This window comes from Taeniopygia guttata, chromosome 2 (assembly GCF_048771995.1).
Source record: "Taeniopygia guttata chromosome 2, bTaeGut7.mat, whole genome shotgun sequence".
NCBI lineage: Eukaryota > Metazoa > Chordata > Aves > Passeriformes > Estrildidae > Taeniopygia > Taeniopygia guttata.
Window position 1 is genome coordinate 26,019,781 of NC_133026.1, and position 24,713 is coordinate 26,044,493.

The 24,713-nt window shown below is 38.0% G+C and overlaps 1 protein-coding gene across 5 annotated transcripts in view; it reads right to left on the reverse strand.

The window, feature by feature from the left end:
- The window catches only part of ICA1 (islet cell autoantigen 1), a 64,750-nt gene extending 40,439 nt beyond the window's left edge, over positions 1 to 24,311 (reverse strand). Inside the window, exons 1-7 of one of the 5 annotated variants that reach the window (XM_002197711.6) lie at positions 24,181 to 24,311; positions 14,409 to 14,455; positions 12,760 to 12,798; positions 10,776 to 10,947; positions 8,390 to 8,462; positions 6,598 to 6,721; positions 4,293 to 4,491 (exon numbers count right to left, since the gene is read on the reverse strand). In XM_002197711.6, the coding sequence (XP_002197747.4) occupies positions 4,293 to 4,491; positions 6,598 to 6,721; positions 8,390 to 8,462; positions 10,776 to 10,947; positions 12,760 to 12,776 (585 nt within the window). In that variant the 5' untranslated portion in view covers positions 12,777 to 12,798; positions 14,409 to 14,455; positions 24,181 to 24,311. Of the gene's footprint in view, positions 1 to 4,292; positions 4,492 to 6,597; positions 6,722 to 8,389; positions 8,463 to 10,775; positions 10,948 to 12,759; positions 12,799 to 14,408; positions 14,456 to 23,706; positions 23,773 to 24,180 lie in introns of those variants that run through there. The other 4 variants (XM_012571548.5, XM_030264718.4, XM_072925557.1 and 1 more) reach the window with 4 other exon arrangements.
- Between the last annotated feature and the right edge of the window lie 402 nt (positions 24,312 to 24,713).

The window sequence follows — 24,713 nt, forward strand, 5'->3', positions numbered from 1 at the left end:
TAGCAGCTGATGTTAATGGACAGGTGAGCAGCAAATGATGCTGTAGCGTGGTACAACACCTTTATCATCACACCCTCATGCCCAGAAGTAGTAACAGGCAAGGGGACAGCAGGGGAACAGAGTTGTAGATCTTGAACCTTCCCAACAGGCCACAGCAGATGTATCTGAGCCATACTTGCTGAGACCTTTACAATGAATACATATAGGCAGTGCTTCCTTTATGACCTTTTAATCAGATTTATTTCTATCTTCATTATTTCCCATCTATCCACAGATGTTTTAACTTTCAAGAAATAAAAAAATATTCAAGGAAAGCTTGCACAGCTCAGCCACTCCCTATATTTATACATTTATAACAACAGCAGTTTAAGTTACTGTTATGTCATTTTGAGTTCTTGTTGAACTTTCCTTCCCACTCTCCTTCTTGCTTGATAGATTTATCTTTAAAATTACATGTAAGGCCATTAGGGTTTTGGTTTTTTTTTCCAGTATATAAAGGACTATAACTAGAAAGAACTGGAGATAAAATGTATCCAAACAATTAATCTTCTAGCTTGCAAGTTCTCAAGATCTGCATGCAAACCAAGAGCTGGGGCCCTAAGGTGCAGTGCAGCCTGTCTCAGGGAGCCCAGCATAGCCACTGCTATTTACAAAGATACTTCAGGACTGGTTCAAGCCTCAGAATGAAGGGGAAGCATAGGAGTATGAGAACAATGGAAGTTAAAAAACAAATATAGAAAGGATTAGTCTGCTTTATCAATGTAACACAATAAACAACCTATTATAGCACAGATGTAATTTTCTCATAGTTAGCTTTAAGGTCAGCATGACAACTTTTTTCAGCTCTCACTCTTTAGTAGTTAGAGATGTTAGGCACTGAAATGCACAGGTTTGATGAGACAGTCTATATTGAATTGGACATGCATCTGAGATAGCACAGCCCAGTAAAACTGAACAGCACTCTGTCCTGTGTCCTGTTGGCTGCATGTGGAAGGCTGTTGCTTACACACTGTTGCATTCCTGCTCAGAAAATGCATGGAAAAGCTTAACTTTTTCAGAACTGGAATGAGGACACCAGCACTTGGGCCATTTGGTCTATATTTTTACAACATCGTTCATGTAAGAGTGTACAGTCTCCAGACAGATAAAAGATACCAGATTTAAGAACTTTAAAAAACCTGATCAGTGTGGAGAATTTGGTAAAAGGATATTAGCTATTAAAATTCTTCTATATATCACAGCACTGTTCAGATGCTCTCAAGGAACACTTCAAACTCTGAACTTGGGATGGAAGACCTCTACAACCAGAACAGCACTGGACTGGTAATAAAAACTGCTAACAGAAAAAAAAAAAAGTTACATAGCATTTATAGAACTCTGCGAGGAAAAGTAAATACCTATTTTCCTAGTTTGACTCAAGTAGCTACAATTACATAGCTATCCTCAAACAACAGTGTAAAAAGGCTGCTCTGCAGTGTTCTGAGACACTCTGAAAGGGGTAGTGTTGCTGTGTCTTGCATACTTAGACTGACGCCTTAAAACAGCATTAGAAAATTCTTTCAAGTACCTCATTGTTTTGAAAGAGAGCTACAAAAATGTCAGTGTTTTAACTCAGATTTTATCAGCTCTGAAAATACTGACTCAGCTATTGATCTTTTAGCCTGAGCTATTCTGAGGGAAGGTATGAAAACCCCATCTGGATTGATTTAGCTTTGGTCTCCAAAAACAAGTACCATATCTGTATACATAATGATACATTAAGGTTTATATTATAAAAGGCTACATACTTGAAAAACAGTCCTTTAACTAAATGATGTAAATACTGCTGATGCACTACGTGCATTAAAGATCATTAAACTAGCACTGTTTACTAGAAATAAAAAAAAAATTACTAAAGTAATACTTTGGATTTTTACAATCAGAAGTCTGAAGAAAACTTTCTTTCAAGTGCTCTGACAGGATCAGCTTCACTAACTACTTGGTGGTGTATCACTCAATATGCAGCTCCAGTTCAAAATGCTTCTCTCTAGCAATGGTAAATTTAAGAACCAAAAACCTTACATGAATAATTATAACATCTTTCTCAACAGAAAACTAGCATGATTTCTTAAATTGTTACAGATCCAAAATAAGGCCTAAAACCTCAGCATTACACTGCCCCACTATGGTACAATTAAGATCTGCAAGCAAAAATAGAAAAAAGACAATGAAAACTCTTATACGTTAATTATTTAGAACAGTATCCACCATTAATTTATGTAAAGCACTAAAACGAAACTTAGCTCTTGCTCAGCAACAGCTACCTATGAACATTATGCCTGTGGATTTTATTTCAGTATTTTTTCCCCCCAATTAAAAACCAAAAAGTTTACTTTCTGCAAGCATTAAATCTTCAAAGACTAGTTTGATATGCCTGTTGCACAGATGGGATATGTGGGAAAGTGGATACCAGGGGCATTTCTTTACTTTGTTGGCTACAAAATATTCAGCTTTTTGTTCCCTGCATTACAATGTGAACTGAAAGGTTTTGAGTTGACAACAAGCTGGACAAGAGAAATGTTCAGAAGACTTTTAACTTTGGTTTTTTTAACGATTTGAGGTCATGCTACAGGATTTTAGAATCTACTTTTTTTTTATGTCAGAATATAATTTATTTCAGACCTAGAAATATTTTTAAATACTTAGTATTTCCACATTTTTGCTACTAAATTTTGTAAGAACTTAAAAGAAAAGTTTTATTTTGCTGACCTTGAAGCACAGCAACTCAAGATGTCCAAAATTTCACATCTAGGTTTTTATCTACAGCAGCTCACTGCACAAACCATATGTTATTTTAATTACTTTGCCATTTATATAATTTATGCTTTCCACAGCACTTGTTTTGCAAGAAAGCTATAAATCAGTTTTCTATGATTATTACCAGTATTGCTTTATTAATTCTAACATTCCATTTTTAAGTGTTTTCCTAATAAATCAAACAATGTACATAAGCAATCAGCTGAGGCCAAGACCATACCAATTATTTTACCTGCAAGAACTTGCCGTTACAAACATTTCCCATAGGGCATAATAAAATATATGTCTGGTGCCACAAGACTTACAGGAATACCCTGTACTGAAGCATTAAATAAAGATTAGATGGCTAACTGGGGTACTATTTGTTCCATCCCTTTCTTAATTGCTATTGTCACCACTTTGGTTTACAGAAAATGACATAGTTAGATGAATGCCAGTCCTTTCCTGTTAGGATGGTTTATTCAAGCTTCTAAAATCCATAATTATGTATATTTTATCTTCAAATACTTTCAGTTACAGACAGCTTAAGCCATCAATTAACAGGGCTTTCTCTTTTATGCATTACCTATCTCTAAGCCATATACATATATACATGTACACTTTAATACAGTTTCTGTTATTAGACCTCTGCTTTCAATTATGACACAATTTCTGTAAATTTTTTTACTGCCTTTACTCAAAGCATGAGCCACTTGGTTATACCTAAGATCCTAAGTCTTCCTGATAGTCAGAATCTATAAACAGCCAACTGTGAACATTATAGACTTTTAACAAACTTGGCTCTAGGGTCCCACTAGAAAATGTGAAGGTGTCATGTGCATTCCTGAACTGTGATAGGATGAGCCTAAATAAATTCTATACTTTCACCTGGTAGCAAAATTGCAGCCTACCACCTAGGACTTGTGATTTTGCAAGTCTTTTGGGAGGGAGGAGTTTGGCACACTTGAATGACACTGAAAGAAAACTATTTATGGAGAATGCCTCCTTAGCAGCTTTAGTGTTTAGCAGTTGTCAAAGAATCACACTGAACTGCATCAGCGTGAACTGCATCACGCTGAACTGCATTCCAGATTTGCAACTCCTCCCTAAAATCCAACAATAGCGAATTTTGAAATTGTTGGTCTTTAACTGCCCTCAAAATTTAGCAGCAGATACTAGAGCACTTCTGGTTTTGTTTTTTAGTTGCAAAAATCAATATTCCCTTCCCCCTCTGACAGCAGACATATGTTCCTCTATTAGTCATTCGGGCATCACTCCTAAGTATTCAAAATTAGATAACCTTCCTCCAAAAGATATATTATTTAAATTAGAAAGATGTATGCTGAACTTGAATATACTACTAAAAAAATGCCTTCCCTTACAGCCCACAAAGAAGTAGTTAGGATAAATGGCATCCTTACTGCTTCTCAATTATGCCCTCCTTGGAAGAGTCAAAACCATGCTTCATTGTCATTCATTAGGCAATCCCTTATAGGAAACTAGAGGAAACTTCATACCTTCCTGAACTTTTCCATCTGCTTATAAAGATCTGGATCCAGCTCCTGAGACACATCTTTCATCCAGAGTAGAGCTCCTCTGTATTCAGTCCGATACTGCTCCATTCTGTTCACTGTCAGCCAGGTGTCTGAGATGGCCCTGTATCTGAAAGTCTCCACTTCTTGATACAATCTACTGAGAGGAGCACGGAGCGCTAATCTGGGGGAAGGCATGAAGGAAAGAGAGGAACAAGAGCAACATGTTAAATATGTTGTTCTACAAACAATTAACACAACTTCTGACAGTTTACTAGCACTCAAAAAAAAAAAAAATATATACACAGCCAACATAGTTCACTTAAGTACCAGTGTACTTTCAGATGATTCTACCACATGGTTGGAGGTACACATGAAACAATTATTTTGAATGAATATTGTGTTTGCAACCCTCCTGTTCAAATAGCACCTTTTCAATTACATGTGTGAGTGGAAAATAAACCTCTTCTACTGTGCCTATGTATTTTAGTTTGACCACTTGTATGTTATTACCATTCCTCTTCACAAGTTTCATTTATCAACTATAAATGAAAGGTAATTTACTACTGGAAAGGTATCACAGTCTTCAAATGTAAATGTAAATAAATAAGTCATCTGTCAGGTAGATAATTATCTGAGTTTTTCTTTGTGGTTTTTTTTTTTTTTTTTTTTTTTTTAAGTAATTGGAACATTTCTTGGAAGGACATTACCTTTTGGAAGATTTAGATATTTATCTAAATGTTTTTTCTGACAACCACACTTTGGAAAGGCAGTAGGGGACACTGTTGTCCTCCCTATGCCATCACTTCAGATCCTAATGGGATCTCAACACTAGACAGGATTACTCCTCTTGCTTTGCTTCCTCCTGCTGCTTCTACTTTCCTCTTGGTTTCCAGCAGCAGCTCACTGGAATGGGTTCAATCAGCTCCACACCAGCAGAGAGATAGTTTAATGTGCCAGGAAGTCCCTTGGCAGAAGAGAATTTCTAATTTTGGCTCCAGTATCCCAAGAATTGTCATCTTGATCTCCAGCTACTCAGCTACTGAGCTAGCTATGAGCATGAAACATAAATAAAAGCATTCCCAATTTCAACAAAAGTTTGATGATAGCTCAAAAGAAGAAAGACAAATGGTTTTATTTTTATGTGAATTTATTTTAAAAGATGCCTTAAAAATGGACTGGGCAAGAGCTATAAAAATATGTGAATTTAATGTGACTTGGTTTTTCCACTATGCTTTTTCTCTTTTCACAAATTCTTACCCAGATATCCAAAAGAAAGTTTAGTTTATGTAGACATGCATTGGGATTTCTACTAACAGTTAAGCTTCATAAAGAAGCAAGTCATCAGCACTTTTCCTCAAAGGTGCCTTACATGTGCCTTAAAGATCCCAGTCATGACTGTTACTGGAGGTGAAAATGACCAAACTGTAGCCCAAAAAAAACATATGAAATTCTCAGTGCTCTGTATGCTATGCTTTATTTTGAACCAAACAACTGCACTGTTAAGATAAAGCCAGAAGGTATCACTGTAGTTAAAAGCCCTCCAAAATCCTATAAAACATAATGGAATAAAATTTTCCTTTGTGAGTGATGGTGAATTTCATACTTTCATAGTCCTAATGCTTTGAAAAAGAGCATCACAATACTTATAATGACATCAGGTAATGCTACTTTTAAACTGCTAGAGCAAACACTGGGTCAGTGAGACATTAAGGACTCTGGGTAATAACGGGTGTTAGTGTGCTTGTGTGTCCATCTGCACAAGCTACATGAGCTCCGTAGAGATCTAAGATCTTCTCTAAGAGGAACTTTACACTCAAGTTCAAGCAGAAGGTGGCATTCAGACTCCTCCTTTCTCAACTTGACGCCCAAAAAAAGTATTCCCTTACTCATTCCCTCCCTTGCAGGAAGCAGACACCTCCACAGTGAGCCTGCTGCAGCACTTCTCTGCAGAGTGAGAACTGCCACCAAACAAGAGAGGGATCTGACATCAGCTCCTTTACAACCCTACCGCTGGAGAGGCCATGGAGATGCTCCAGAACAGCCTTAGAACTACTGAGCTGAACAGGCACAGGCAGGGGACAGACATAGCAAATCTATGGACAAAAAGCATCAGGCAGAATTCAAGAAGTCTCTAATATTGCCAATAGTACAGCAGATTTTATCAATAATTTTCCTCTCAATTGGTTCCTCAAACATTACAAATGGCCAAATGAATTATGACATTGGTGAACCAACTACCATTATCACAAGTACTATGCAAATCAGACAGCAATGTTGACCCATATACCTTTGCTGAGAAGAAAAGCAGAGGGCCTTTCCTGTAGCTTGCATCATTTTTCCTGCTCTTGTTTTATCCTGAGAACCCTGTGATCGAAGAAATTTCCCCAATTCATTTTCTTCCTGAGACAGAACTAACAAAAAATAAATGAGTTATAATATAAATGTTATGTGATTGGTTCCTAACAGCTTTAAAACTGGCCTAGCAGCAAACAGTTTAAGTCACTTTAAGTCCAAGTGGCAAAGCAAAAATAAATAATTTCACAGAATTCTTGCATTTACTAAACAGAAGACCTAATTCATTTGAAACTTAAGAAGAATCACAAAATTCCATCAGCACCAAAAGACAAGAGGAAAAATGTGTTATTTTTTCTTAAAAAGAAAAAGTTGGATTGATTGCATTCAACTTTCAGTGTTGGGTTTTTTGGGTTCTGTCTGGTTTGGTTAGGTTGGTTTTTAGTTCTTTTTTACTACTTGGATTGCCTCAGCTGATACTTTTATTGAAGCTAATTCCAAGTTGTACTAAACAAAACTCATTCACTTGCTTTTCTCTTGCTCACCATTTTTCATGCTTGACTACATAAAATTTCACATGACAATTCAAGTACTTAATTTTAAAGAACATTTACTTTCAAATTACTTGGCAAGATTACTTGACAACTTGAACATTCTATAATTCAAACACTGTATTTAAATTACCTGAAACACATGTACCTCAAAGTAACTGATCATTTTTTAAACAGGAAGATGAAGTGGTTTTACACTGAATTGCTGATTGCTTCTAAACTGGGACCATGACCTCAGAGAACAAAAACATTTCATGACAGCCACTTTAAAAGACAAGGAGATGAGGGCATCTCCTATAGTACTAATGTCAATCGACTACCAAGAGGAAGAATGGCCTAAAACAATGAAAGATGATCTCCTGAAGTCCTCTTCCCATTTGCCAAAATGGCAACAGTCAACTCAAATGCAGACTCAGCATTCTTTGGCAGAAGATGCACATCTGCATCTGATGCAAATATTTCCATCAGCTTTCACTTGCCAGTTCTTTAACTCGATACACTACTATTCTGTATTTCAATTTTACCTCCTGATTGTGAAACAACATCTCTGACTCTCTTTGGATAAAGAAAAATGAAAAGATAGAGAAAATGTGTAAGATTCATGAAAAAGAGAGTAAATTGGAAGATGATTTCATAGCTGGAGTCTCTCCTTCAGGCCAGAAATCAAACAATATGGACTGCAGAGAACCTTTAGAGGACATTTAATACAACTTGCTGTTTGAAACATCCCAAATTAGGTCCCCCATCTCTCACTAATGACTGTCACTAATTATTGTATGGTTTTCACAATCAAATCAGCATTATCAAATTCATCATAATAGCATAGATTACTTAATTATAAAACTAGTAATAAGCCAAAAATTCTTCATCAGCAATCCTGATTAAGAAAAAAGCAAAACAAAACACTAAGACTGTTTAGAACGGAGTTATGATTCCTAGACAAGATACTTTTGAATTTAAACAAGTCAACCAAATCATGGGAAAAAAATTAAAGAAAGCTTTCTCCAGTCATTACTGCTGTCACTGCATTATATCAATACATAAAACTTCTGAACTGGGAAATCTTCAAACAAATAACTAAATCTGCATTCAGCTGTCTGCAAGGAACATTATCTTTACTTTTGAATAGGATGAAACTAGTAGTTCCCCACTTTCATTTTTACCTTTTCATTTGTTCAATGATTCCATAATGCAGACCTTCTTATCATTTTAACTACTGTGTTTGATCATACTTACAACAAATCCTTTTTTGATACAGTTCAATTGCTTTCAGCAACTCCATACATGTTCTCTGAATAGAATGGAACAGCTGATATTGAAACAAAACACAAAAAATTGTGAAATGTATGCAAGAAACACTGAGGAATAAAATACAAGATAGACTTCAATTTTTTGCAGAAATTATTAGGGACCATTCTTTTCTTCTTGAACAATGAGCAATATTTCTGGTATTGCCTTATCAATTGTGCTCTTCTTTTAATTAAGTTTTTTACTGAAACTAAAGACTGACCACTCATAACTTTACAGAAGGAAAATAAAGAAAATAATAACTTTGGAAACAGATCTACACCATTGGTAGTTAACCAAATGACTTGTGTTGGCTGGTTTTTTTTTTTTAGGTGGTATCTTTGTATAGATATGAAGATGTACAAATCTGTTTCTAGAAACCTCCAGCCTACAACTTAAATCTAACTCTACCATATCATGCATTACACAGCTAGAAGTAAAATAGACCACTGGCACACAGTTAGTTCCTTCTTTTAAGACTGCTTGACTACAAATTTACACAGGTCTTGTCCTTTAAAATGGGATTATGACTTGAAGATGAGAATTTGTCCAAAACATGCTTATTGCACTGCTATGAACACAAGTTCCCCTATTTCCAATCCTACTTGAGCTAACAAAACATCCTTCCTGATGTAGACATGGTAAAAACTCATGGTATGTATTTATAAAATATTGTTACATACTTCCAGCTTGTTTTACATCAATACTCTTGATTTATAACCCATGGTGAAGACTCAGTAAGCAGAATCACCGGGTGCTAAGTTATTGCTATTCTTCTGTCTGTTGTACTACAGCCTACTGTATTTCAGCTAAAACCCAAATAAACTGAGAATCCTGTCAATATTTTTTTAAGAAACTGCAAGAAAGCCAGTAAAGCAAAACATTCACCCTCACATAAGAAAACAACACAAACAATGGACATTAACTGGGTTATTACACTTCCTAATACACCCTTGATTTTTTGCTTTGTCTCAAAGCCATTCTAGGTCTTCATTTTGTAGAACTTTTGTGAGAATTTTGGGATTGATTTGGGGCTTTTGTGTGGTGGTAAAGTTTTTCTTCTAACTTTTATTTCTAAAGAAAAACTCTGCAGCCTCTTGTTGTTCAGTTTTAAGGTAATTTATTGCTAGTTATCTAAAAGATTATCTTCACTCGCTGCAGCTGCCTTAGTCAGCTGCCTAGGCAGAAACACACACTCTCCTGACAACCTCACTGTCTGGTGTCTCTGTCGTCTCTCTCCCCGCCCAGGGCTGCTGCTATCTTTTATATGATATATTACGTGTTATATGTTTACAGATTTTCCTTAATACCTACTACCTATGTTATAATGTGCTTTTCTACTCTAAACCAATCTATAAGTGCCAACATCACCAAAAACATAGAAATAAAGAAAAAAAAGAAAGAAAAACAAGATCAGGCCTACTTTCCTCCATCTTAAAACTCCTAACCCCCCTATACAAAATAAAACCCCCTATACAGGTGTTAAAACCCCCTTATACAATACTAAAAAATTTTCCCCTCTAATTTATAACTACTTTTACTATACCATCTAACCCTCTGTAACCGCTTGTTTTATTTTTAAAGTTAGTAACTCATTCCACAGCTCAAACTCAAAATCACAGCTATTTTCAACTACTTACCAAAGTCTAAAATGCTTCTAACCAAAGCCTAGAACCTCTAAAAATGTCTAAGAGACATTTTGAGTTCCAACAAACTTTAATCTTTTCTTTTGCCTCAGTGGGGTTGAGGATACTGCCAGTAGGACTGTATTTGTCACACAGCAGGATTCCTTCTCTTGGTTTTATTTTACAGAATTTCAGAAGCTCCTGTTTTGGACATGTCAGAGCCCACTAATCTGCTCAAAACCTTCAAAGTAGAATGCACTTTGCACCTTGCTCCTGGGCATACTGCATGTTTTTCTGGTACATGTGGTATTTTATACTTGTCATTTGTACGCTCAATAAAATACTATTAGGAAAAAACCAAAACAAATCATCTTAAACTGACATAGGCAAAGGATAAGGACTCCTGACTCCCATGCTAACAAAGGAGAAAATCTGTCTCTAAAACATGAAAATAAATCTGAGATATGTTAAGTTCCAAATAAATTTATACAGACATAGGGTTTTGTGTTAAAAAATTCCCCTATATTCCCTGAATTTACCTATGTAAATCTTCTGATTTGTCAGAATCTGGAACAGATATTACATGAAAATTATAAAAAATGTATCTATGTTATTATATCCTATGTGCACACGTATTAAAGGTTTGGTAGAAATGAAAATCCTTTAAAAACTAACAAACAGAGAACAGACATTATGTAAAAATTACAAACCTCTAGTTTTGCATCCAGATCTGCATCTGAAGCCACAACATGTTCATCTTCCTTTTTTCCTGTAACTTTTATAAGGGTTTGTTTTGTTTTCCAGTACTTCTGTTGCATTTTATTGACCACAGATTTTTCTTGGCTTTGAGCATATTGATCATAAAATTCTCTTGGATAGTTGCTAGAATATTAACAAACAAAATTTAAAACTTCAATTGGAAGCTTTAAAAATAAGTCTAACACATTCAATTAATACATTTCCATTAAAAATATTGCATTTGCATGCTAACACATATATTCTAACATGCAGTTCCTCATTATGCATTAATAACAAAGCAACTAAATTACTGTATTTCCCATCCTTCTCTGAAAAATAATACACTGATTTCAACTTGAATATCTTAACCATGCAGTACTGCCTGATAAACAGCTTCAAAGAATTCTTCCTGATGCATTAGGAAATTATTTATAGCCCATGGAATTAACTTTTTATTTTGTATAATTAATGGGAGAGTTTCAAGTGAACTAGTAGAGTTGCTTAAGCAGGTAACAATTTTCATGCCATTTCAGCACTGTTGGGATTTGACACAGCTCATTTTAAGAATGGGATTAGACTACTTCTAGCCCTCCTTTTTTGTAATTGAATAAAAAAAAAACAATTATAAGAATGCTCATCTCTTTTGAGCATGTTATGTGAAAGACTGATATCTCACATGTCCCTCTATACAACTGACTACATGACAACTGTGGGTGTTTAACAGGTAACCTTGCTTTCAAGGATTAGTTTTCACTGAAATAATTCTGCATTCCTGTAGCAGACCTAATAAAAAGTGCAATATATAAATTCCATATTCCACACTATTTAAGTGTGGAAGACCAAAAGATCTTCAGACCCAACATACACATCAAGTCATGTATTGACACATGTGTCCCTGCCCGTGGCGGTGGGGGTTAGAACCAGATCAGCTGTAAAGTTCCTTCCAACCCAGGTCATTCAATCATCCTATGACCCTCTGATTATATGCACCTATATCTATATATTTGCTGTGAAGCAATACAGCCATTCTGAAAAAACAAGCCGTTGGTACATATTCCCAAAAGGGTATGACATCTACTCTATACAATCACTAGTGACACAGTTTAACAGGAAAAGGAATTTTTTTTCACAGGTTATATTACTTGCTTTAGTTACTTTTAATCAGTAAGTTAGATGAAAATGCCTTAATTACCAAAGAGATGGTAATAAATTAAACTGGAAGTGAGCAGAGACATAATTTAAAAAAGCACTTATATAGAACAATTCATGGCTTCTTCACCAAACTTGAAATGCAAAGATATTTATCCATTTAAATCTACATAAATATTAGTTCCAATAATTTCATTTATTAATCAAAATAAAGGTCTTTGGGGCTACAGGAAAAAAAAGTACAAAATATACCATGCTTTATTTGGAATTCTGTATAAAAAAAGCCACTATACATACTGACAACAGACAGCCTATCAAGTTGGGTGAAAATTATATTGACCTGATATATGCTGCACGTTTAAAATACAAAATTTAAAGCCCTTAATGAATAAAAATCCTCCTGTATTATGAGTTTAATAAAAATAGCATTACTTTAATCATAATTAAAAATACCCATCAAAGTTCTCACAAGATATTATAAAGGCCTTAGCTGCCTGGCTAACTGTGTGCTTTGACTTCTGCTACAGCAGTGAAAAAAACTGAGATCTCATTTCAGAAGTGAAACTACCATAACTCATCTGATTTTAACCAGCCCTGAGAGCTACCTCAGCTGAGGTCACCAGAAATTGTGGGGGCATAATGCAAGGACTAAAAATTAGCTACTAATATAAGGTCACAAAAAGATTAGAAAAAGTGCTGAGAATAATACAGATTCCTGAATTATGAGACTGATAAACAAACTGAACAAGTCAACACACCAAACACTATTAGCTCTTTAGAATAAAAAAAAATTATCAAGATGCTTACTATTTATGACCTTCCATGATTCTTGTTTTCTTCAGACACCTAAATAAGAAATTATTAATACAAGTATCTGTGATTTTTAAGTAAAACACTAGAAATCCTGTATCTTTTCTCTCAGAAAATTACTATGCTGCAGCATCTTGTTTACCATATTACAAAAGAAAACTCTTCAATCTGTGAGCCAAATGTCTTCCTTGGGTAACACACAATTATCTTGAAAACCCATTGCAAATGGATTTAAGTACTGCCATCAATGATGCCAATCCTTCTATGTTAGCAAGTTTTTCAAGCAAAAGCAAATTTACCAGGCATAAATTCAGTGACTTTTGATGAGGCATGCCAAAATTGTCCATGTTAGGCATTGCCCTCAGTCAAATTTTTTCCTACAAGTTTTAGCAGCAACAAAATTCAATTTTTTTTTTTTTTTGCCTATATCCCACTGACCTATTTTTTAAAACACTAGTTACATCATGTCTTGAGTCAGAGGTGTGAAATTTAATAGCCAGATGGTTTTTCTATGAGGGACACTGCAGATGGCATGCACAAAATTTCCCACCGGTACCTGAGCACGCTCCTTCCAGGCCAAATTTACCAGCCAAGCCAGATACTCATAAACAACAAGCACCCGGCTTCTCCTCTGCTGCTTTCAGAGAGGACTGGCACATGGTTAACATGGGAATGGAGGCACTGCAGCAGGATCTGGATGAGACCAAAATGAAGCTAGAGAGATGGGTGGTGCTGATGGGGAATGAAGTTCAGTAAGTAGAGGCACAGAATAAATACACCAACAGCTCCAATAAGGTATGAAGCTGATTGACTGAGAAAACAGTAAAGAAAAAAGCAGCTATGGAGGTAACAGCACTGAAACTGAACTTTGGTAAAAAAGAAAAGGGGCTACAAAGGGAAGTCATGATGTTGGAAATGTACCTAGCACAGTACTGCATACAGACAGTGTAGTTAGCACTGGAGAGGCAAAGGGACTGGAACAGATTGCAGGAACCCAAACAAGGCAATGCAAACAACCTGGATGCTTCCTGCAAGCATGAAGCACATGCACTTCCATTTGGAGCTGAATGGAGCCAAATCTCAGATTCCTGAGTCTAACCTCTCTGCTGTCAGTACCTGTGATACTTGCTGGCAAAGTTCCAAGAGATACTGCAAGATTATATCAGAGCAGGAATTTTGCCTGAATTGGAATTTTAGTGAAATGCTCTTAAGCACTGCAGGAGAGACCACAAGAAAATTAGTAACTCTCTTCAGACCAGAGTTTAAATGTAAGGTAAAAAAGGAGGAAGAAAGAATCTTTTCAGATTGTTGTTTGTGTTACAGAACCATTGAGTCAGACAAGATACAGAATGGACTGCTTTGCTGTTCCTTCTAGAGACATTGGCACAGACACTGCGAACGCATTTTCTAATACCTTTATGTTCTTGACTTCACTGTTTTCACACTGGTCTTCAAGTCAACTGTGGGGGTGTGGGAGTGAGATAAGACCACAGGATTTAGCTTGTATACACATCCATGTCGCAGTTATTCAGCAGCACACTTGGTTTGACAGGAAGCAAAGAACAGCCTATCTAGGCGGAGTAACATGTACATTACTTGGAACGAAGTATAAGCAATGACTATGGGAAAAGGTGTAAGGCACTGACCTTATTCACTGCACACATCCACCTGCTTCTCCTGGAAACCAAGGTCCCTATGAAAAATAAACAGGGTCATGGTGAAACAGTTGTCATTTGCAATTACAGCCCATGCTCTTTCTTCCTTAACATCTGACATCACCTTTTGATTCTAAAATCTTCTTAGTTATACTCTTCCAGGTCCTACATAGCACTCTTATGCCCTGAAGATATTCTTTGTGGGAATTTTTACATTCAAAGTGGACAATATTTTCATGGTATGAAAATGCAGTAGTGTTCTCTGTTCTGCTGTGTGACAGGATGGCATTTGAGGTGTTTGAGGCTACAGGACCTGCTGGCATGGTGTCCTATGGCTAATCAGGGTGGAAGGAAACCTAAGTGGAGCCTTACCTATACTGCCTGCTGGAAATGGCTCCTAGCATGTGATATCACCCAAAACAGGCCAGGAGGGAAAAAGGTCCCAGAGAGTTCTAGACAGTATAGATAAAAAGCATGCCAGGGAGATTGCTGTAATTAAGTAGTAGCAACAAGCAGCAGCCCAGAACACAAACTCAATCCCTGTTCCTGTTTTATTTCCTGTATGGAGCTGACTTTTGGTCCTAAATGAGAGTTCAGTTTGCAAAGACAGCTTAGTAAGTACTAGCATTGAAAAACCAGAAATGTAGTTGCTAAAAAAAAAAAAGTGCAGTAAATTGTCTCTCTTGCAGTAATTTAACAGGGCCGTAATTTATTAATACAATCTCTTACTTCATGTGCTGTTACTGTCTGTTCCAGATCCAGCAACCAAAAAGGGTTAAGATACTGGTTCAGCTCTATCAAAGGATACTATTAAAAGCATATAGCTTAGCTGAAAACAGTGAGATTTTTAAAAAGAAATACCAAAATCTAAGTCTAGTCTCAAAAAGTGAGATACTAATAAGAGGGGACTGGAAACAGCGCAGGGAAGTATCCAAGATTTAAAAGGAACATTTAACAGCCATGTAAAGAATCCCTACAGTCACAAAATGTTGGCCCTGAGGCTGCAGAGAAATACCAAGAATGAACACATAACTTCTCATTACTTTTCAGTTTTGAACTCTCTTATGCTTTTGAAGAACAACACAAATGTCCCAAACAGAAGTAACAAGCCAGTTGGTCTTTACCAAAATTGACTACAATACAAGCACATGACACTAACTTGAATCTACCAGTACTCGCTCCAAAAATTGTAGTCAAATTTAAAATTAACCCATGTTATCACACAGTTTTAGATATAAAAATAAGCTTTACTTGCCACAAGGAGTTGATGTAGAGGACTTTTTTTTGCTTGTTTTTCTTCTCAGTGTATTAAAACAAACAAAAAAAAGATAAAAGTTTCAATAAATAGTATTATGCTGACAATGATTAACCAAAGAAAAAAAAATCACCTCCCTGTAGGAAAGCATTTGTATTGGGAAGTTTCCATGATATTTGACAATAAAGAGTTATTGTCATTGCCACAACAGACTTTATCTTGACAAACAAAAGGGAGGGATACTCTAGATGAGAGGGTGGGTTTCAGAAACAAACACACCTGCTTTATTCACACCAGAGAAAGCAGTGCCACATTACAGGTGTACACAAACCCACGCATAATACTGCACAGTGATGGATCCGAGGCTTCCTGAAGAAGTCCACTCATGGCTCCAGTAATTTTGCGAGTGCTTCTCCGTTTTGAAAGAGAGTGATGCTACCCTCAGTTTAAGCACTAAACCTGAGCAGGCTCTATTCATAACAAGTCTGCTTGGAACACAAGGGACCACAGAGCTGAAAGACTCATTCCCATACAGAACCAGGTGGAGTCACAAGCCCTGCCAAAACCTTGAAAATCCTTAGCAGGTGTTTCTGAGGCACCAAGAAGCCTCAGCATCATTTTCCACAAGCCATCCTTTTTGCAGACTGATGCCAGAGAAGACAGGCACAGCCCGGACACTGAAATACACCAGAATTGTTTCTAGACTCCACCTGGCTTCAGGTGTAATACAGCCAAAATCAGGTACTGCTCTGCCACAGACAAGAAATGCTGAAACCAAGATGGTCCTGCAAACAGCCAACTATGGCAGAGTTTCTCTGGGTGGTAGACTACTTACCCATAAATTATTTCCACAGGAAGCCGTAACAGCTGGAATGCACGCAGAACTTCATGCTATTTCTGCCATACTCATCATCCTACTAAGAAATTTATTAGCTGTGACACTGAAATGAAACTTGATGGAGGACACTCGTCATTAACAAGTGGCATTTCTATTCCTATGGAGAATCCTGTGATTCTCTATATTCTCCAGGACCACTTGAATAAACATGTACATTTTTCTGTTCAAATAGAAAATGCTTTTATGGTGTTTTGTGCGATTTGAACTGCAGTATACATTAGGGTAGCTCATGCTCTGTACCACATTTGTACAAGTTTTCTTCTCTTTTTTAGCTTTAGTACATTTTGTTTCAGCATAAGTGGTCTGGTTTCCCAAGAGCTAAACAACTTCATGAATAATCTTTAGATTCTACTTGTATACACTCACACCATACAAGATGGTATGAGTGCCTTCTCTCCAACAGCTACATTGGTAACAAACAAGTCTGTATATCAGTGTCACTCACATTACTTCTCTTTTTCAGCAAGTCTAAATGTAAGAAGTGTCATGTGCCAAAGGCATGTAAAGGTCAGATCTTAATACTCTCCTAGGTTATGAGGAAATCAGTTTAAAACCCAACCCAACAAACAAAAACTTTACTCCTAATGCAAGTATCTCTTCATGTCTGAGCATTGTTACATAGCTCTTCCTGCGCTCTTAGCTCGGGCAACAGACCACCTAGAAAAACATCAGCATCCAGAGGCATTGGACAAGAACCTTCCAACTCTGAAGTCTGTACTTAAAACAGTTGATCTAATCACAGCTTCTCAGAACAAAGAGATGAGTTGAAATCTTTACAAAAGTCTTATAAATGCTGATGTACAGAGCAAATCTAACATTCAAAGATGACCAAGCATTTATGTACAAAAGCAGTAGATTGAACAACACAATCTTTTGAGATACATCCAGAAACAAGGAAAGGGAACTAAGCAAACAGCATAGCAAAATTCAGCAAACCTTACGTGAAGGTAATACGTTCATGAAAACACACAGAAGAGTCTGCACTTTCACTGACAGAGCTGTCCTCTGAGTCTGCTGTTTTTTCAAATCAGATAATATGTTCTGTGGCTTCTCAAATCCCAATAGACTGTCCACATCCTAAAATCCTTGCAATACTTACAACTTTCAAATATGGCAGAATCATAAATTGCAGCTGACTTACCTACATCAACAGTTTTATTAAAATGAATAATATTCTAAGAAACCTTTCATACAGTAATAGTATAATGGTGCTAAGTAACAAAAAAAAAAAAAAAAAAAGGAATTCTATATATAAAAGTTAAGACTGATAGTTTCATTTATGTAAAATACTTTGAAGGGAAGAAAATGTGCCTAGGTGAGGGAATCAATGCCATCTGTGCCTCCAACAGCTCTTGGCTGACAACCTGTCTCTTCCACTCTGCTCCCTGGAAGCTGTGATCAAACTGAACCAAGTAAATGGGTCTGCAAAATAAGATGCAGTCTCACTGCAAGATGAAGACTAGAAAAGGTACAGTTTTATCTTCTTTGATGTGCCTAAAAACACACAGACCAGGAGCTTCAAATGGTGTTTGACTTTGCCTTTCCCAAGCAAAAGAGAATATAGATCTGAATTATCCATGTTGTCAATGCAGGAAAAGAGTGAACGCTGAAGTCTGGGTCTTTCAGCATAAAGATTACATACAGACTTAGAAATATTCCTACTTTTAAATACAAGAATAGCTACCACTCTAATTCAGCTAAAATGAATCCAGAGTTCAAGCCATATCTATGACAAAGGACAAGATTTAATTTTTCCTCTAAAGCTCTTAATTCTCAATATTGATGCTCTAATCCTGCAGAATCATCCATACTTAACTTTAAATCCAGGAATCTTTTTTTTTCTGTTAGACTACTCACTGATGCACTTGTTTATTAATTGAAAAAGTTTGTAAATTGGTCTGTAAGTGCTGCATTAGCACTTCACCCATTACAACTTTTTGTCTAATCCTTTGTCTCAGACTGATCCACAGCTTTGCTACTTATCCTGGAAAGTGTCAATCTTGGAGATTACCCATGAGTTCTCAGAAGAAGAAATACAAGATTGCAGTATCAACAGAATTACTCTTTCAGTCTGTTTCAGGGATTGACACCTAGAAAGAATTTCATACATCCTTAAAAGAAGCACAGGATAAATGGCATCTGTTACACAGCGAAGGCTCCTGCTATATTCATACACCTGGGAGGTGCTGAGAGGGGAAAAAAAATCATCCTGTTTGACTGCAATTATCTAACTTTAGTGCCTAAATTACCATAAAAGCCTCCCAGGACTAAGTCCCTGTACAGATAGTGAATACAACCTCCAAAGAGTAACACTGAGCACCTCAGCCAGAGCCTCACCACTGTGCTATGCACACACAGAAATTACGCTTTTTGCATTAGGCACCTGAACTACAAAGATAAATCCTGCTGGGAGACCACTGCTCTATTCCCCTCCTTTTAGAGCTAGGATTTCATGGTGGTCTGGTGAATCATTGAAAAAAAAATAAAAATTCAGCAGCATACTGAGTAACACCATCCTTGGGACATGGCCACATCCCATGAAGTCCCCTGGAATCGATTTTCTCTTTCACTACAAACACTTCTGGAATACACACCATTATGTTTCTGTCATTTCCTTCTCCTCTCTACTAAGGTCTTTGAGATACCCCAGAAAACTACTCATTTATTCAATTTCATTTATTAATTTCTCTTGATCCTGCAAAGAATTAAAAAACCCCAAAGAATTAACCTACTCTACCATGCCCCCTACCCCTGCCAAATTTGACACGCAGAAAAATCCCAAGCATATACTTAAAACAACAGAAGTAGCAGAGAAATTGGAGTCTGTTCTCCAAGGAGGTAATTTGATCCAATACAACACACCTTTGTTTTTCAAGCTAGTAAACTGTGTGGAGAACAAACCACACTAATACCAGCAGGTATCCTAAATGACTAAGACTGCATGATGAGAGACTTGCACTGTAAGAAACCATATACAAGGCATGAAGAAATCTGAATGTTTTGGGTCTTCTTTCTGTCATTTTGTAGCACTACCAACGCACCTGTCTGCACACAGTACATCCAACCAAAGGAGCAGCAGTACTATTGACACCTGTCTTTCACTCAGTTTTACACTGACTCTATTTAATACTCTCTGTAGGGCAAGTATGGGTCACATCAATTGCTGAGAGTACCGTAAGAGTTACTTTCTTCCAAAACACAGTTGTCATACTTCTAATTTCAGAATACACAATTAATGTGGGAAATTATTCTACTTAAGTTTCTGGTGTAGTCTAAAAAAAGGGTGATATCTGGGGCCATGTTTCTTACGATAACGTTTAGTCTTTATTTTTCTATTCCCAACTCTGATGGATACCAGTGGCAGACAAATTTACACTTAGTTTATTGCTCCCTTACACCAAGAACTAAAGAGTATCCATCCATGTTAACCACTCACTCTGGCTTTCAATACTTGAAAGGTTACAAGTAATTTTTAGCCAACCTGAAAAAACAGAAATTTGGCACTGTCAACATGTTTTTTAAACTTATTTTTGCCACCACAAAGTGCAAGGACTCAACAGTTAGCATTCCTCTCTAAAAAATAATTTTATGTCTATCTGGTACTATATATCTGTCATATTATTCCAAAAGCTATCAGGTCAAACTTACAGGCATAAGTGATGCCCTTGGAACTGGGTTGGGGGTTTTTTTTTGGTTGTTTTTTAAACAGTTGACAACAAAAAAATTCCTAAACTCAGTGGATTCTCAAAGACATTGATAAGAATGGCACATGAAGTCACAACATGTACATGTAGTCTCAGAACAAAATATTTCAAATAAATGCTGGTAGACTGCATGATTGACAGGCAAACAACAGACTTTCTTGATAAGCTCATTTGGACACAGAACTTTATCATTTGCACAGAGATATTTAATCACACAAAAATTTAATTTTAAATTCCTTATTTAGATTATACTGATTTTTCAACTGCTTATTGTGGAATAATGAAGGGACAGTACATAGTATCAGTTTCCCCTCAGATAACATCTTGTACTTCACTAGTAAAGTGTTCCACTTATATTTGTGGAGAACAGTGAGACAACCAAGTAAGCATTGCAAGTACTACATTCATTTTATGGAAGAATTATTTGAGTATAAGTCATTGGACGGTAGGTCTAAGCTCACTGCAAATGAGCAAAATTGGGGATATTTACTACACAGTATTTAATCTTTTTTCTAAATGCAGCCTCACTTTGTTTCTTCAAGATGACTATCAAATTGCTTTGTAATACACATTTGTTCTCTTAGTTTAAGAATCACTATTCATAAACTTAATAGCTGAATATTAATAAACAAAATATCATATGGAACATGCACTGTACCTAGATTATAGGAGACAAGATAGTTTTTCAAACGCACTCTACCTGTAGTCAGTGTAGAGTCTTTAATATTGGGAAACTTTCCTTTTGCAAAAGTATGGGAAAAATAGTGAATGAACAAAAAAAAATCCTGAACTACTTTTTCATGTACAGTATAGTACATACAGACATATAAGGCTTTAGAACTTCAAACTAATGGCTCTCTTATTTAGATACCCTATTTGCTGGTGCAGTCAACCTTCTCACATTTCGGACTCCCTCCTGTCTTTTTATCCACTCATAAGTCAGACGGCAATGACATTTATACCCACAGGGAAACAATGCTGGAGGAGGGAACACAAGAAAATAATTTTCTCCAGATTCCCTTGGAGATTTTTTCACATCTGTGGATAAGAGATTCAATTAACAAAACAGCCTTAGCATGCACAGCAACAACAATACCAGGCGATCTCCTTGCACCGCCCTTTGAGTAAACACCATCAGTGTGGGCTATATATTCTCAGCAGACACACAGTCCACTCAACTTTCATATTATTGTGCTCAGTAATATCCTGACACACTCCTAGAGCAGTGGTGATCCCTGTGAAGCTACTTGCAAGATGGACCCAAGTGCTGTTTCAGTGACTTGGTACAGACAGTTCTCCAGGTTGACGCAAGCAATTGCATAACCGGTCAAAATGCCCCTCAGTTTGCTGTGGCTAACAATAGCCACAGGAAAAAGTACTGTGAGACTGTTATTACTAGCAACACTTAAAAGGTCAAACGTTTCTACTGTTCTTGACTGTTTGGTTCTTTCTCTAACAAACTTCACTCTCTGGGCTTTTGTACTTTTAATGCTTCTGCATCATGTGGCATAATTTTGTCTCCAGAGTGATTTTATGGTTTAAAAGCAGCAAAACATCTTGAAGAATAAAATACAGAGCAATACTCTTGGAAGCGATTTTGAAAAGTATTAAAAAGTCTTTGAGAGCATTTTCTGTCTTCTTGTTTGTATGAGATATTAGCACATTTCTTTTTCTGCCAACTCGTACCAATAACTTTCAACACCAGCTGAAGACTGAAAAGAGCTGTTATTATTAATTTCTTCAAGAAAAGATTATGTGGGAAATCATCAGAACAATTTAACAACTGTGTAAAGTATGGATAACAGAGATGAACTGGCAAGATGGTTGGCCTTGAAACTCTACTAAGCCAGGACAAAACCCCCTAATTCTGTAGTAGGGTTAAACAGAAATTTTACTTTGCACTATGTGATCCCTTCACCCCCCATTAATATAAACTTCTACAAGAAAAATATTAGTGAAACCTCCCCCTTCCATAAACTTATAACTGGTCTTCTTGAATCTGCAAATCTGCAGATCATATTTGAATCTCAACTCCAACAAACACAATAGAAGCAAGCACCATTATCTAAAATGCATTTTTTTTCTTAGCTGAAAAGGAAGCAAATTCCACTGACCACCATCTAGACACATGAGTAAAGTGCTGGAACCTTTCTGGAAACGTTTCATGCGTGACCTTCTGACAGTGAAGAAACTTTAGAAACTCATTTAGACTGAGGTTTGGCACTATTTAACCACCGCACTATCTTTCAGTAGAATTTGCCATGTGCAAAAGGTGACTGGTTATACCAGTTATGGCAGTTCACTACCCAGAAGTTCTCTGCAGCTTGACACTAAATTTCTCCTTCAGTGGTATTAACATTAAACTATTACTAAGTTTAAACCAACAGTCTGTTCAAATAGCAGTTAAAAAAAAAACCTGCTAAAGTCTAAACAAAGTGTTGCTGGTCATCATGCTAAGTACCAGTAAGAACTACTATTTCTAGATCTGTGCCAGACAGCACTGTGAAGGGGTTCTTCCACTCTCTCTTTGAGAGCACTGGATAGACAAAGTGGAAAGAGTGGATTACCAAAAAATCAGACAAAATACTATAACCAAATGCCACCTGCACTACAGATACCAAAATCAAGCTCACTGTTTTCTATGTCCAACAGTTTGGGAAAGTGATCAAACAGTTTTGTCCTCAAAAGAGTCTGCTAGAGCAAAACACAAGGACAGTTTATTTCCAAGAAGTCTACTGTGAAACAAGGGCCACAGCTGCTTTCTGAGACTCAAATTAAATAAAATCTATTCAGAAACCAAAAGAACGAGGATAACACAATTAAACATGGGGAGAACAAAAGCAAACAAGCAGGTGTTTAATGGAAATAAAAGGTCATCTTGGCTTAAAGCAAGACTTGTAGGCAGGGAGAAAATATCACAAACAACCAAACAGAAGAACAACTCCAATGCTGAGCTTCCAAAATACTACCACAATGTAACTTGGTGGCAGGGTATTAAAGGATGTAATTGTGAGATTACCAATTTCACATTTACACCTCTGAGCTAAGGCAGGCCTGAATTACTGCTTTAAGAGGGGTCACACAGATCCTTGAGGCTATCAGCTTTACACAAAACAGTGTGAAAACAGAAGACTTATTTACATATGGCACTGAACATATATATACATAATGATATTGACAAATAGCATAGTGCCCTTCACCCCTTTCTGCTACTAAAAACTGACCTGATTTTTCAAGTAATATCCGATTTTTATATTTTCTTCTGAAAGACTATGGCAGCTTTCATGGGTCAGGTGGATGGATGTAAAATAAATCTGATTACCAAGATGAACCTTTCACAAATTATAAGCTTTCAACCGTAAATGTGGGCTTGTTGAATTGCCATTTCACCAGCTGTTACTGCCTCGGTGCTGGTTGGAGATCTGACATTACCTGACCAGAGGATGTCCTGCCACCCCTCTCCACCCGGCCGGTCCCAGGAGGGTTCGGAGCGCAGCCGGCAACCTGCGCCTCAGCCCGGCAGCCGAGCCGGAAACCGCCGAGGAGAAGCGGCCGTTTCCCTCCCCGCTTCCAGCGGGCACAGCGCCAGGGAGGATGTACGGGAGGCACAAACGGATAAATGCAATAATCATGGCGAGACGAGCGCACGGCGGGAGGGGGAACACAAGGCAAAAGAAGGGACAGATGCCATCTTGCGCCTCGGAAATTTCGCTCTGAACAGGTCCGCCCGCGGACACAGCGCTGACGGGCACCAGCTCCGCAGGCCCGGCGGCCGTGCCGCCTCCCTCGCCCCGAGCGGGCTGCCCGCGGGGAAGGCGGCGCCCACCCGGCGCTGGTACCGCGGCACCAGCTCTCCCCGCCCGGCCCCGGCTTGGAGAGCAGCGAGCCCCCCCTTCCCGCACTCACCTTGCGGAGGGAAGGGAAGGGGAGGGAAGGGCCGAGCCGCAGGCGCCGCCGCCCCTCCAGGTGTTCCAGCGCCGCCGGCGTCAGCGCGGCCAGCGGAGCCGCCTGTGCCGGCGCGGGCGCCCCCGCAGCGGGGCGGAGCCGCCGCCCGGCCCGGCCCAGCCCGGCCCCCGACCGGGAGGGCGCGGCCGGCAGGTCCGCGGCGCTCGGGCCGGCCGCTGCCCGGTCGTGGCCGGGGCAGGGAGGCATTTCCTTCTGCTTTCCCTGCAGCGCTGTGAGGGAGGCGACGGGAAAGTCACCCCGCTTGGGGCCCTTCTGGAGCTCTGATCGCCACCACCTCGATAAAGCCCTAAGTCCCGTGCCGCCGCCCCAGCCTGCTGGGGACCGCAGGTGTCCCGCGAGGAGCAGCAAGGAAATAATAAAATGTTTTAGTTGTCATAAATCGCTGCCATCGAGATAGTGGAAACTTGCAGAAAAAGGACCTTTAACGTCGCGGGCAGGTGGCCGTGTCGGGGGGGGAGGGGGCAAGGAGAGCT